This window comes from Camellia sinensis, chromosome 5 (genome assembly GCF_055761805.1).
Source record: "Camellia sinensis isolate YWXY chromosome 5, ASM5576180v1, whole genome shotgun sequence".
Classification (NCBI taxonomy): domain Eukaryota; kingdom Viridiplantae; phylum Streptophyta; class Magnoliopsida; order Ericales; family Theaceae; genus Camellia; species Camellia sinensis.
In genome coordinates this window covers 131327259-131341994 of record NC_138965.1, presented here as the reverse complement: position 1 = coordinate 131341994, position 14736 = coordinate 131327259, and the positions used below count along the sequence as shown (strand labels likewise).

General features: G+C 34.1%; 1 protein-coding gene across 1 annotated transcript; it reads right to left on the bottom strand.

The window, feature by feature from the left end:
• Positions 1–11375: 11375 nt before the first annotated feature.
• LOC114304327 (uncharacterized) lies at positions 11376–14331 on the bottom strand. Its single transcript, XM_082872101.1, has 5 exons — positions 14152–14331; positions 12918–13037; positions 12130–12157; positions 11922–12041; positions 11376–11534 (listed from the first exon to the last, which is right to left on the bottom strand). The coding sequence occupies exons 1-4, from the start codon at positions 14329–14331 to the stop codon at positions 11974–11976; spliced, it is 396 nt and encodes a 131-aa protein (XP_082728227.1). The 3' UTR covers positions 11376–11534; positions 11922–11973.
• Positions 14332–14736: the final 405 nt, after the last annotated feature.

The following is a 14736-nucleotide window of genomic DNA, read 5'->3' as shown; positions in this document are numbered from 1 at the left end:
GCATTGGCCTATGAATGAATTATCCAATATTTTGATGGTTTTTTAGCATTTTTTGGGTTATGGTTTGTGGTTAAATATAAATAGGTAGGAAATGTTACAATTTTTCTTCTATTGTTTGTCAAATGTAAAATTTTAGCGATTTGGAAGAGAAATTAAACTTGTTTGGTTTATTTTTAGTTTATGTGCTTCTGTATAGAATCTTGGACTTTTAGATTTGACCTTATTTAGCTAATAGTGCAATTTGACAATTGAATCCTTTTTTTTTTTTTTTTGGGAGAAGCATATTATTTTGTAGATTTAGTCAGTGCAAATGAAATTTATTTATATTTGTTCTTTTTATATTTTTTTTAAATAAGGAGAAAAGATGGCGTTTTTGAAAAAAAACGTTACTAAATGTCGTGATATGATGTCAGTGTTTAACTGTAACGGAAAAGATGGCGTTTTTAAAAAACGTCATTAAATGTCGTCATATGACGTCAGCTTTTAACTGTGACCGTTTCTGCTAACGGATGTTTGAGAAGTGTTTTAAAAAGCGCCGGGTAAAGTCATTAGTGACGTTTAATAAACGTCATATAACCTAAGACGGCGATCGTATCCTCGACGCAAGTTATAAACATCACTTTATCCTTTAACGGCGTTTTTAAGGCTTATAGTGGCGTTTTTTAAACGTCGCTAATGCCAAAAATTCCTGTAGAGAAAGGTCAAATATATATGGGAATGGTTACTTCCTTATTTATTCACATATATATATATATATATATATATATATATATATATATATATATATATATATATATTACTCGTAATAGTGATATGGACTGCTCATCTCGTAATAAAAATTATCCGTACAAAATATTAATTTCAACACATATTGATAAATAAATGAACAAATCACATTTTATTTTATAGAATAGATGATTATATTTGTCGCCTATTTGAAAAATAAGATTAATTTATGTATATGTCTAGTGACATTCGACAAAAATTAATTTTTTTGTACAATTAATCTTTATTGTTGGCCTTATGAAATAAATGGTTTAAATCATTGTTATGAATTCAAGATAAGACCTACAAAATAGAGTATAAAGTGATATAATAGATAGTGATATAGAAATAAGTTATTCTCATTATACATTGGCTCCTCTACGGCCCAACATAATTGATGATGAGCCCAATCAAGAATGAGAGAGAATTTAGAAAAAGAAATATCTCAGTCAATCAATACTCATATCTAAAAAGTTAGTTACAAAGTGGTTATGTCTTTTCTAGATATAGGCTATAATTTCCCTCCACTAGCTATCACATGATATGCACATGATATCCAACATCATACTCTCCCACTCAAAAGAACTTGTCCTCAAGTGAAGACAAACAAAACACAACCAAAAAAAACAAAACACAACTAATGCACTAGAAGTGAAACCAAAACTAAAATAATATACAATACAAACAAATTCCACAAAGAAGAACTAATCTACAATTAGAGAAGTAATGTTGATGCAAGAATCATTTGGCAAATAAGGCACAAGGTGTTGGACATTATGTGAAAAATTTTTGTGAACTTCTATTGTCACGATTCAAACCCGGTACCCAAAGGTTTGGCGTCGCAACAAGATAAAAATAAAATAATTCTAATAATTTTGTAGTCGTAGCGCAAGCGGATAAATTAAAATAAAATAATTGGATACCAAATGTTTATTAAAAAGAAACAAACATGGTCATTTTGGCTTTTATTTGATTTCAGATGTCCAATTAGAAATACAGATAGTACAAAAAAAAAACAAACATGACCATGGTCATCTTGAGGAAGCTTGACCCCTTTGTCTTAGCTTCTCCAAGAAGCTTAGGCCCTTTTTGTTCTATAAAAGAGGGCCTCCCTTCTCCTTTAGAGGGGTTGAGCAAAAATCAGAGATATATATCAGAGATATATATCACACATACCATTCTCTCTCTATATCTCCCCCTCTCTCTAGATTGTGTGTGTATTAGTGTTCAAAAGTGTGTTTTTGTTCCTATTTTTGCACTAAGGCACCTAGTGTCACACCATACTTCGGTTACTGAGGTGTTGAGGGACTGGTTTCAGAGTTTTTAGGTTGGTTTTGATCAGAGGAAGGGGCTGGGGTTGGTGTTCTTGAAGTGTTCTTCAAGGGTGAGCACTATTGCTTTATATTCCCCATTTTTGTACAAGCTTTTAACCTATCTTGCATGCTGTTTTGAGCTTTATGTATAACTGATAAAAGTTCTAATTTTTCATGTTTAAGATGTTTCATTAGGTCTCTTTTGTGTTTGGGGTTGTCCACCTCCTCTTAAGCCTTGTTTGGCCCTTTTTTGTGCCTTTCTCTTTGAGCTTTGGGACCCCTTTATTTCGACCTTCTCACTACTGAAATCCAGAGGATTTTTAGTGGTGGAGAATTGGTTTTGAGGTCATGTATAGGGGAGGGACACCCCTCTCCCTTTTGTCTCATTTGCTTGTATTATTGGCTTAATATGGTAGCATGTATGTTTAGTTGTTTCTAGCATCATTTCAGTGGGTATTCGGAGTTATTTTGTTATGTTATACCTCTATTTTGAGTTGGTTTAGTGGTCCCTTACATGCATCATATACATGCCTTGTAATCCCATTGTTTGCTTTAAACATGTGTCTAGCATGTGGACTACCATGCTTACATATTTTGGCTTGATTCCTTGAAACTTTTAGCCTAGTTATGACATGATTAAGCTCTGATTTTGGTCCTTTTGGTCATGCTTGCTTTGTTTTACATAGCTACCATGTAATCTAGCTTGTTGGCCTTGGGTGTGTGAGTCTTTGGCATGCTTTACTTGGACCATTTCAATGATTTGGAATCACATATCATGCTATTTCAGTCCATACTCCATGCTTGTATGCTTGCATTTACCATCCTCTCAATGCTTTGAAGAGTTGTTCTTTTGTGCCTTAAAAATGAGTCATTGTGCATGCCTCTTTGTTTAAGTCTTCAAACTGCAATATCAATGGGTTTTGGGGCTCCTTTTGGTATATTGTAACTCTGTTTTTTGTTGAAAAGTCCATGCCATCCTTGGTTGTGATAGTTGTAATGGAGTGCTCTCTTTGTAGTCTTGAATGCCTTTGTTTTGGTGCCTATTTCTTAGCATGTTTTGGCCATGTTCCATACATGTTCTAGTCTTGTTTTGGTCAGCCCTAGGACTGATTTAAGTCATTTTAACTCTTTAAGGCTTGGTTGGCATGGCTATGGTTTGAACCCTTTGGTTGGTCTCAAGCTTTGGGCCCCTTTGCATGCTATGTTTCACTTGTGTGTTTGGATTTGGAATTCCTTTTAGCATGATTTCAGAGCTCAGCATGTTTGTAAAATGCCCATGTTTGTCTCTTTTAAGTATGCTTGGAATTGCCTCTTTTTTGCCTTAAGTGATACACCTTGGTGCATGCATGCTTGCATGTGTGATTCGTGCTTTTGTTACATCATTATTGGCCACTATTTTGGGGCATGGCTGAGGCCTCCCATTTCTGTTTAAGCCCACCCTGGTACATAGTTGCATGTTTGGCATGTTGTATCTTGTTACATCATTTGCATGCTTGCATTATATCATGTTTGTATGTTCTTGTTACATTAGCTTAGCTTGCATGTTAGGCCACATTGCATTGTATCTTGCATTCTTAGCACATTGTACATTTGCATGTTTAGGCTGCATTGCATTTGGCATGCTTTGCTAACTTAGCCCCATGTTGCATACTTGAACCATTTTGCATATTTGAGCCATATTGCATACATGCATTCCATTGTGTTTAGTTTGGGGTGTCAAACCAAACATAGGGTATGAGGTGTGTTCGTACTTAAAGTGACGAAATACGCCTCAATCCTCGGTCGCCGACACTCTTGATCCCAACATGATAGAGTGTGTAGCATTCATTTGTTTTCGTTGTATTCATTTTACATTGATTTGCAAACTTGGCACCTTTGGTCATCATGCATCAAAATGCGTGATTGGTGGCCCGAGGACAGAGAGCCATGCTCCCTTGAGTTCATTGCATGATAAGGAGGGTGGTCATGCATACATTTGGCTTGCAAATTCTATGCCATGCACTGTCTGTCCTCTGTTGCAGCAAAACCAGTGTTCTGCAGGAAGAAATGGTTGGCTGACCACTTTTAGTGCCGACCGATCATCAGTGTCCAGCCGGTGATCCAATTTTTGGCCGATGGCCACATCCCCATGGCCGGTGTTGTTCTCTCTTGGCCGATGGCATCCCAAAGTGTGCATGGGGTGGTTCAGAAGCAACTTTAAGATGTTTACAATTCTCAGAAATATAGAACAGTGCAAACAGAGGCAACAGAAGCATGGCAACGGGTTTCCGAGCGAGGGATTGAGCACGCATCATTCCATCATTCCGAGGCAAGACTGCGGCCACCTCCTCTTCTAATTAATTTGTTTAATTAGTTAGAGTTTTGTAATATTTAATTAGCTAGAGTAGTCGATTATTTATTTGGTCTGTATTATTTATTCGGACCCTCCGTCGAGAGGGCGAATTTGTAAAAAGTGTGCGTGCGTGTGTGAATGTCTTCCAACCCCACGTCTTTCTCCCTTTTTATTTACTAGCTTTTGATGGTTAGTTTAGGACATGTTTCAATTAGCATACTTATGCTCGCATGTTTGCATCATTCATCTGTTTTGCATGCACCGGGCTCGGCTCATCATGCTAACTGCATTGTGTTTCAATTCCAACTTGAATACGTGTATCGAGTTGTCACATTTCACATGCCATTCTTAGGATAGCCGAGCCTATCTTAGTTGCATTTTGCATGCGTTGCATTAGCCATTGCTAACATGAACTAGAATCATGTATGATTACTAACTAGTTTCTTGTTTTGGCTCGGAGTACTAGGTAAGCTTTTATGCTTTAGCATCCTTGCATGCGTGTGAGTGACTGCCATGATAGCATGCTTACCATGAGGCTAATTACCTATGTGATATAACTGCCTGAATGCCTGTGGGTGAAGGTTGGGTTGCTTGAGTTGGAATAATTCGTCGAAACCCGTGTTTTAGCCTACTTGCGAGTAGCAAACTTCAATCCATTTTCAAAACAAACGAATATGCGATGCTTTGTTCCAGCTTAGGCAATCCAGTCTATACTTGTATGCTGTGTGCATCACATAGTAATTCTAGGCTAATAAATCGGAATAAGGGCATATAATATTTTCAAAACTCGACATCATGCTTAGTACAGGCCGATCTTCGGATCGGGCGAGCGGGGGTGCTCATAGCTGACCTTCCCCAATCGTAGCTGAGTTCCCGAACCGAGGCAACTTTGGTGATGACGGACATGTGGCCTTAGGCAACGAGTCAGGGTTTCCTAAATTTCCCCAAAATAAAACATTTAGGTGGCGACTTTGTATCTGGCAAAGCAGTCCATGTTTGGCACTTCTTTCTTAAAAATCTGTTTTTCAAAACAATTTGCCGGATTTAGACTCTTTGGTGATTTATCGGTCTTGCATTGCACTTTGCGAGATTAGATTCAGAACCGTGACTATTTGAGTTCGAACTGTAGCATGAGGCCCACGGGCGCGTCTACACTATGTTTTGTTGGATAGAATCACTCTTCAACATTTTTGAAAATTGTTGGGTCCTTTGGTTTGGTTTTGAAAAATAAAATTTTGAAAAGAGTTTTCAAATTTTAAAATTTTGTTTGGTTATATATTTTGAAAATTGTTTTGGAGTTTTGTAATTTGGGATGTTTGTAGGTTTTTTTTTTTTTTTTTTGTAGTTGCATAAATGGGTGTGAGAGAAAAAGTAATTGATTGATGTACAAGATGTAAGAGAATAAGAGAGTAAAACAAAAAAGTAATTGATTGATGTGTAGGATGTGAGATAGGATGAGAGGAGATGTAAAAAGTGATTGAAAATAGTTTTGAGAAAATTGTAAACTAAACAAATTTTGGGTTTTGAGCACTCAAAAATTGATTGGAAAACTAAACCAAAGAATTGTCGAAGCAAATTGGAGAGCTCAAGATTTACATACACATGAATAACGATCAATAAATAGAGAGTTAGTGTTGAGGGGGAGTGTTGGGATTCAACACAGAATCACTAGAGTTTTTCACATGAATCTATAAGACTCTGAAAAGTTCTAGGGAAATCTAGAAGATTCTAGAACATCCTAGAAGAATCCAGAACATTGGAGAAATCTAGATCAATCTAGAAGATTTCGGAAGATGCCAATTGTTAAGATAATGTTTTAATGATTAGGTAATGGTCAAGCTGGAATAAAAGTTGAATCGATTAGCTTTCAGGCCATTTTTAACGTCTATCCTAACTCTAGCTCCACAAGGCAAATCAAGAAAATAAATTTGGGGTCAACAAAATGTTTGTAAATACCCCATTTTGACCGGTCCTAAAACTTAGATGTTTTGTTTTGATTACCCGATGATGACAAGCAAAATGTGTTTCTCATAGAATCCTCAGTAAGAGAGATGGAATTTGAGCTTTAATCCTAACTTTCACACATTTTTTGGCCAAATTATTTTTCATCCGAAGTTCACCAATCTCCACTACCAAAAGAATATTGTCTCTTCAAATCTCCACTACCAAATTTTCTACTTATCAATTCCCGCTCACCATCCATTTTCATAATTACACCCCATCATTCCTACTCACCGTCTACTTTCAAAATTACATCCCATCATCTGCACTCACCATCCACTTTCATAATCACATCCCACCATCTCCACTCACCATCCCCCACTCACCATCTACTTTCATAATCACATCCCACCATCTCTACTCACTATCTATTTTCATAATTATAACCCACCATCCCCACTCACTATCTACTTTCATAATCACATCCCACCATCTCCACCCACCACCCACTTTCATAATTACACTCCACCATCCCCACTCACCTTCTACTTTCATAATTACATCCCACCATCTCTACTCACCATTTACTTTCATAATCACATCCCACCATCTCAACTCATCATCCATTTTCCTAAATCACACACCACCATCACCATTCATCATTCACCTCCATTATATATTGTCCTCCATTAGCTCCATTATTTTTCCAAAATGTCCCATTTTGTCTTCCACTTTATCATATACTTTGTGTTCCAATTTGTCCTCCACCATTGCCCACTAGCATTGGCTATATAATGAGAGCTCTAGTCTTGAATTTGGATATAGAATTTTAAGAAAAAAAATACTAAAATTGTTTTTGAATTTGAGAGAAAAGAAAGTCTTAAAAACAAGAGAGTTGTGACGCCCTAAAAAATGAAAACATCAGAGAATATAATAACAAATAAATATAGGGTTTATCTAAGATTACAAAATAGGAAACATCACTAATGAGTCATTTGATCAATAACCAAGTAAGACCCCAAGAATGATCGGAGAAGTCAAACTAGCCTTCCTTCAAAGTCCAATCTCCTTAGGTAGCAAAACTGCCTTTTTAACAGATCTTATCAAGGTATTAACATAAGGTCTACATGAGTTGACGGAAAATAAGGAATAGGTAATACGAAAGATATGTATAGATATATTATAATTAGAAAATCAAGTCTTAAATACAACATGAGATTTATCACTTACAATCTCAAAACATGTTTACATACTAGAAAAAGTCAATATCTTACCAAAATAATAATATTTTCCACTACTATATTATATAAATGTATTATCTATAATTACCTAGCTATTATTTACATATAAATAAATTTAGCTATTATTTATATTATTTAAACATATAAATAACATATTTACCCTAATTTTTATAAATAGTTTTACATTATTTAATATGTAAATAAAATATTTATTTTATTATTTAAATAAATGTTAAACGCGTCGAACTAACGAGTCGAGTTTTAATATGTTTAAACTTATTTATTAAAATTCTAATGAGTTAGAGTTCGAACTCAATAAAAATTTAATGAATCGAGTTCAAACAAACCTTTAGTAAATTGAGCTCGAGCCTATTCATGAACGACTTTGTTCATTTACAACCTTAGAGACAACCCATGACCAAAATTAGGGTTGGGCAAAATACTGCACAAATCTACACCGATCCATTCGTTAACCGTAAATTAAACTTTTAAAATTTAAAAAACACATTGGAAATCGTTCTACTCCGCTATAGTTAATACATATATATTTTTTAACTTCTAATGAAATATGAAAATAAAAATGAGTAAGAGAGATTTAAGATGTGAAATAGATTGCAAATTAGTAGTTATATATAATGAAAAATATTATGTAAAATTAATTTGTATTATATATATGAAAATACTATACAAATTAGTGTTATATTTTATGCAAATGCTTGATAATTGTTTAAGAATATTCTTCAATCAACTAGCAAATTGAAACTGTCCCAAATCGCCCAAACCATGGTTCGGTTATTTGGTAATTCGCTATTCATGCGTTGGTTTATAGCTTTACTCTCAAACCATCTGAACTGCACTGCACATACCCCTAACCATATTATACTTATTTGGGTAAATTACGAAAACACCCGTCCTTTCAAATTTTTAATCATATAACAAATGATCTATTATATTAATAAATTATTAAGTCAATTAACAATTTTTAATGATATTAAAAATATATTTTAATTAATAATTATAATAATTTTATTATTAAATATGAGAGTAGTTAGAAAATTTACCCTATCCTTGTTAAAACGTGAGTTATATGCATAACAACTAAGTTGGCATATCAAGATAGTAAAACTTTTTCTTTTGAAATTTTAAAATTTCATAAATTTTCTTTTACATATTCATTTTTCATACAAGTTATACTCTTTTTTTCTTTTTTTCTTCAAAAAAAAAAAAAAAAACAAACAAACAAACAAACAAACAAACAAACAAACAAACACTTAATTGAGAAGGTTAATCAAACAAGAAGGATATTCAGGCTCATTTGTTTCACCATAAAATATTTCTTATTTTTGATTGTTTAGTTGACCAAAAATAAATAAAATATTTTTTTTTGTTTTCAAATATATATTTTTTTTTCTTATCATGGTCGAGATACTACTTAACATACTTATCAAATCTCACAACTTTTATAAACACTAAACGTCTTTATTCTCGAGTAACATGAGAAGACATAATAAATGGTGATTGGTGAGTAAGTATGACCATTTTTTATTTTTTTTTTCTTTTTATAGTTTACTCTATAATTGATTCTTCATTAAGATTTCTATTGTGAAAAAATATTTTAAGTGTTAACTAAAAACCAAAAGTAAAAATAAAAAACTTACTTTTAGATAAAATCATTTTACATGAAAAATATTTTACAGTGAAACAAACGGAGCCTAAGTTGCATTCAAAAAAATTCTCGATTTTTCATAAATTTTTAATTTCTATGCAAAAAATTTGAAATTTAACAATTTCTATTGAATTTTGTAGTTTCTCAAATACAAATTTTAAATTTTCATAAATTTTTGAAAAACTTTCGAAAAAATTATTTCAGAGTTTCTTATAACAAAATAAACCTTTGATTTTTAATTTTATCAATTTAAATCATAGTTTTTTTTATTTGTTTTCGATTTAAACCATCCGTCTCTTTTCATTAAAAATAAAATTGAAAAAAAAATAATCATTAAACTCAAAGAAAAGAATATTAAAGATCTTTTATGTATGTATATTGAGTTTCATGACTAAAATATGTTTTTTTTTTATTTTATATTTATCAATTTCACTTAATAAAAATAGTCTAATGGTTTATATTGAAAATAAATCAAAAGATAGCGAAATAGGATATTGTATTGGCTATTTTTAGTGATTAAAATTGGATTTAATGGGTAGATTAATTGTGTGATGCCAATTTCGCCATTTCATATGCTTGGTCAGCCCCACACAACAAGCTTGGAAGATTTGGTCAATTACCCATCAATGTAAGATTTGCATACATATTTTTACCATATTTGAAAAAGGTTATATATAAAAAGATTTTGAAAAGGCTTTCCTAAATCATTTTGGAAAAGATTGCAAATCTGCCCTAGCCCTGTTGGGCGATCGCTCACACGATTGGTCAGCAGTCTTTACGTTTTGAAAAATAGAACTTCGTGATCGAAAGGCGAGCGATCTCTCTTGAAGTGCGATGAATCGCTACTCCACATTTTCCCTAAACCTAATTCTATTTGTCTTGGAAAACTTTTTTCTTCTATAAACAGGTATTTCTAAACTCGAATTTGGTGATCTCAATTATTGCGTTTTCATAGAAAAATATATTTTCTCTTTAGAGAGTTGAATTTGATAAATTCATAAAATACTTCACATTCTTACATTGTTTGTTCTAGACTTTTGGCAAATTAGGTGATTGGAGCCATTCGTGAACAGAGATTGTAGCTGAAATTTCGTGGAATCCTGAAGATCAAGAAAGCTGATTGGGGCAAGTTGTGCTCGTAGGAATTATTACAAAATATCATATTAGGTAAACCTAGGTAAAGATTATAAGTACTCTTGACTTTGTATTTGTATTCTTTGATCATAGTGGATTTTCTCTGAGTGTTGGGATTGTGATTTTTTACCCAGTTGGGTTTTTCATGTAAAATCTTGTGTTCATGCACTACGAGAATTAACACTTTTGGCAACAAAAAAATTGGTCGCTAAAAGTCTATTTTTGGTCGGCAAAAGTTATTTGCGACCAATTTTTTTGGTCGCTAGTTTGGTCGCCAATTGAGGGTCGGCAAAAGTAATTCGCGACCAAAATTTTGGTTGGTCGGCAAAAGTTGGATTTGCCGACTAAATTTTTGGTCGTTAATTATTTAATTACCGCGACTAATTTATTTTGTCGCTAAAACACTTTGGTCGCGAAAAGTCGCCTTTTGCCGACCAAATTTCTTAGTCGCCAATTGACACATTTCGCGACAAAAAAGTTTGGTCGCCAATTGTGATATTCCGCGACCAAAAATTTTGGTCGGCAATCGTGACATTCCGTGACCAAAAAATTTTGGTCGGCAATCGTGACATTCCGCGACCAAAAAGTTCGGTCGCCAATTGTGACATTCCACGACCAAAAAAGGTTTTGGTCGCCATTTGTTACTTTTTGCGACCAATACTTTTGGTAGGCAAAAGTGAGTTTCCACGACTAAGAGCTGTTTTGGTCGGCAATAGATGTATTTTTTGCAACCAAGACTCTTGGTCGGCAATTGTCATTTTTTGCGAAAAAAATTATTTATTTGTCACGACTAATAAATTAGTCGCCAAAGCAGGAAAACAATACACTTGTAATTCCTAATAATTCATTCAATCCATAATAAACCTATAATTTTAAAGCATCATTCAAATTAACTGAATCATTAACATTCAATCACAATACATAATTCATTAACATTCGACACAATACAACTATTCTATGTTTTCATTCACAAGTCACATCCATCTAGTATAACAATTTGAAACATAACTATTTGTTATCCATGCGCAGCTATCAACAAATAAAACTATTAATATTTGCTATCAACAAGTAAGGTGCTTAGCAGCTGCTTTAGCATCCTTTATGTTCCTAATGCACTCCACTGCCTCCTGATTTGTCATTACCTGATACCAAAAGTCCAGTCTGTTCAGAGCATACATTACAGGGAAAAAGAGAAATATACACACACAAAAAAAAAAAAAAGGTGCCAATAGAAACCAAACACGGAATGGGACACAAAACTCTGTGTTCCTAGCATGACTGATATGATACAGATCAATTATAGCACCAAATTTCACAAGCAGCAATAGCTAGAAAATGTTTAATATCAGTTGAATCAACACAGACAGTGAACTGATATGTACCAATGATAACAAATGATTTAGTAAGAGAATTTTAAAATTTGTAGACAAAGTAGAAATGTATATATATATATATAATCACAATCTACAATATAAATAGAGTAATTAACACCAAATGACTCATAATACAGTGATGACGATAGTTTTTACCTTATCCGCTAGTTGAAAGCTCATGATTGCATGATAAGGGCAGCTAGTGTTGTCAATAAACATTGCCTAAACTTGGATTCAGGTATTTGATGGCATAGATCACTGTAGGTAAGTCTGGAACTGGAAGATATTTAAAAACTAAATCAGAACTAGCATGGTTTATGCTAAAACCAAACAATGTATGCAGAGACATAAAAGTAATACCTACTACTTTGCATATTGGAAGGTTCCAGGTCCTGCCAAATTTAAATAGTATCTCAGTGAGAATGTCGTTCAATGAAAAAGTGTCTGCGTGTGTGTGTGTGTGTGTCATTCAACCATTATTTAATTATCCACTCTATCAAGGGCTATATGCTCACATAATTAAATAATTCATATATTCCGCTTCTACCATTTCCATTAACGGTGATCATCACTTGTAGATGACTCAAGGTTATAATTTTGCATGTAATACAGTGGCATCAAAATGATAAACATAATGATGTACTTGGTTCTATTGATCTTAAGGAAATGTAGCACACAAACCACGCCTAGGCCAAAGAAGTCCAAACCCACAAACTATCTCCAAAAGGGCCTGACTCACGAAAGAGTGATGGAGACTTATTGGCTCACTAGGGTGGGACAACTACTGGATGTGGGCCGAATACACTTTTCTATCCTTTGATCTTAAAGAAGTATAAAAGAAACGGAGAGAAACCATATCGGAACAAAAATAAGTCCAAACTCATGCACTACCTCCAGAAGGGCATAACACTAAGATGATTGGAGAGTTATAAGACCCACTAAAGTGAGACAACTATGCGATGAGGGACGGGATACACTTTTCTTTCTTTTGTTCTTAAGGAAATCTACAGACTGACAAACTACACCTGGCCCAAAGAAGTCCAAACCAACACACAAACACAATGATATGCAAGTATCTTGTTTCTTTTCACTTAGTTTATCTCCAGCTGCTTCAGTAATGAATTCAATTGATAATAGAATGTAGCAGCATACCTCCTGCAAAATATTTTTCAAGACAGAATGGGTTACTGAGAGAACCTCCTGCATAAAGAAGCTTTGTATCTTTTTAGCAAGACCAGAAACATCCCCAATCAACGCATAAGCATCAACCACCTATAAAGCATTGAAACACTCGTATCAAGAAAAAAATGAAAACAACAAGAATGCTGAACAACAATTGTTACTTTCTTTTTTCTTTTTACCATTGTATTGGCTAAGTTACTTGTACTGTGTTTCGTGTGTGTGTGTAAGCAATGGACATGTGTGTCCCCCATGCATCAGAAGTGTGTCTTGGTCTAAAACTAATAAAAAATAATAATATAACACATTTGACTATATGCCCAACACATGTCAGAAAGTGTCCGATGAGCATTGGTTTGGACATGGACATGCGCCTTAGAAGTGTCCATGCTGGTAACAAGTCCATTGAAAAAACCAACCACGTAATGTATTTTTTCAGCTTATTTAATGTATTTTTTCCTTATAAAATGTAAGTAGCTACACCGAATACTTTGGCACAAATTCTCATAATAAATAAAAATTATAAGTAGCCCCAATAAATGGCCTCAACTTTATATCCGTTCTTATAAAAAAAATAAAAAAGCCATTTATATTCTTTTCATCACATTACACCTCATTTCATTTACATCTGTTTCGCTTTTCTAATAGCTGCTCCCTCAAGCCTACTTGTTCAAAGAAGTTACATGCAACTATGTGCTAATTGAGAAAATTAATTGTGGTAATTTTTTTTGAAATACCTCAAGACACAGTGATGCAGGTAATACTAACACATGAGTTGCCACACATATTTTTACTAAGCACACCACTCTTATCATAACTACAACAAAAGTGTACCCAAACGACCTAATCTGCTGATGAATTTCGAGGAGTAGGTAAAGAAACCCAATTTCCAATCCAACCAATAAAATTCAGTCAAACCCCAAATCAACACTAGTCAAGGTAAAAAATAAAACAATAAATAAAAAGATAATTTTAATTAGATGCATAATTCCCTCTAAGTTCACCAGCTCAATTTAGTCTATTAATCGATATGCAAAATAGAAGCCCAAGTCAACACTGATGATGTTGATCAAAATTCAACACTAGCTGTGAGTTCATTAACTCAATTTGGGTACCTAAAAAACTACATGGCTGAAGAAACCCATGTAGCAAAATACAAACCCACATAAATATGTATGTAAAATAAGCATAATGAGGGATTAATTACCTCGGGACGATTGGAAGTGGAAGGAAGGAGGTCGAGAGATCGGGCAGAGCGAACTGAGCTAAGAAGCTTCTCTCCGACCTTGGAGAAATCCATGCTGCCCCCTTGAAAGAAGAGCAACGAAGCGAAGAACAAAACCCTAGTTCCCTCGAAACCCCCGTCGCTCAAATCGAAGAACCTCATTTGCTAATAGATTTTAGATGTGGCCTTGGTGGCAAATGAGGCAGTATATGTATAGAGAGAGGGAGGGGGGAGAAACAGGGGTAAAAGGGAAAAGAGGGCTGATGGTGGTTGTTCACGGTGGAGAAGGAATATACTCACGAAATGACTTCTGAGGAGTCCATTAGCAAAGGAGGTGAGAACAATAATTAATTCCATTAGCAAAGGAGGTTAGAATTGAAAACAAGATTGAAAGAAATCTAAATCGAAATCTAAATCTAATTCAAAATTAGCTACACATATTTGTATGTATAGAGATATATATATATATAGAGAGAGAGAGAGAGAGGTTACCATTGTTGCACTTTGATTTGTAATGATGCGCGATAGTGGAAGATCGAGGGTGAACGACGGTGGAAAACCGACGGT

What these genes read in the sequence shown, in the direction of transcription:
- LOC114304327 (XM_082872101.1), bottom strand. Translation starts at nt 14,331, where the DNA reads ATGAGGTTCTTCGATTTGAGCGACGGGGGTTTCGAGGGAACTAGGGTT. An exon ending in CCACTTCCAATCGTCCCGAG is followed by an intron (nt 13,038 to 14,151) that starts GTAATTAATCCC and finishes AATGCTTTATAG; the next exon opens with GTGGTTGATGCTTATGCGTT. An exon ending in ACCTTCCAATATGCAAAGTA is followed by an intron (nt 12,042 to 12,129) that starts GTAGGTATTACT and finishes AATATCTTCCAG; the next exon opens with TTCCAGACTTACCTACAGTG.